This window comes from Fonticula alba (assembly GCF_000388065.1).
Source record: "Fonticula alba strain ATCC 38817 unplaced genomic scaffold supercont2.14, whole genome shotgun sequence".
Lineage (NCBI taxonomy): Eukaryota > Rotosphaerida > Fonticulaceae > Fonticula > Fonticula alba.
The window spans coordinates 48250-49102 of NW_009242984.1; the positions used below are offsets into that span (position 1 = coordinate 48250).

The 853-nt window shown below is 70.2% G+C and overlaps 1 protein-coding gene across 1 annotated transcript in view; it reads left to right on the plus strand.

The window, feature by feature from the left end:
- Positions 1-10: 10 nt before the first annotated feature.
- Positions 11-853, plus strand: part of H696_05780 (STE/STE20/MST protein kinase) — a gene marked incomplete at its 3' end in the record, with an annotated part of 5442 nt that continues 4599 nt past the window's right edge. Inside the window, exons 1-3 of the mRNA XM_009499579.1 lie at positions 11-202; positions 368-566; positions 682-780. Of these exons, the coding sequence (XP_009497854.1) occupies positions 66-202; positions 368-566; positions 682-780 (435 nt within the window). The 5' untranslated portion in view covers positions 11-65. The remainder of the gene's footprint in view (positions 203-367; positions 567-681; positions 781-853) is intronic.

Consider the following 853-nt stretch of genomic DNA (forward strand, 5'->3'; position numbering starts at 1 on the left):
CCCCCCCCGCCCGCACATCGCCTCCCTCCGTCCGGTTGCCGCCGCCGCCGCGCGTCCGAGCCAAGATGGGGCGACCCCTTGACTCGCCGCTGACGCCCCCCGGCGCCGGGGTCGTGCCGCTGTCCCAATTCCGCCTGTCCGAGCGCGACCTCGAGTCCTCCCCCCGGCATGTCTTCGAAATGATGGAGCGCCTGGGCAAGGGGTGCGTCCGCCGCGAGCCGGCCCCGTTGCATCATGTGCCCGCCCTCGCCCCCCTTCCCCTCGACTGACCTCCTCGCTTGCCGGTCCTCCGCCCGATTGGCCGCGCCCCCCCCCCCCCCCCCCCCCGCCCCGCTCTCCCCGTCTGTCGTCACCCCGGGACCGGCAGATCGTTCGGCGTGGTGAACAAGGCGCGCCATCTGGCCACCGGGCACATCGTGGCCGTCAAGCGTGTGACGTTGGATAACTCCCCGGCGGCCGAGGCCGAGCGCGTGGCCGTCCTCAATGAGGTGGAGTGCATGCGTGCCCTGGACTCGCCCTTCGTCGTCCGGTTCTTCGGGCACTTCGTCCGCGCCAAGCGTCTCTGGGTGCGCCTCCGTTTTCTCTCTCTCTCTCTCTCTCCCCCCCCCCCGCTGCCCTCCATCTCCCTCCCTCGATGTGCCATCGGCGGCTGACATCCATGTCCCCCCCTCCGCCGGGCAGATCGCCATGGAGTACTGCGCCGTGGGCAGCATCCAGGAGGCCATGAACATCGCACAGGAGCCCTTGACCGAGTTGCAGGTGGCCCTCATCTGCAAGGACGTACGTGTCATGCCGGCTTGTCCGTGCCTTTTCCCTCCTCTTGCACGCAACATGCAGCACACTGGCGCCCCCC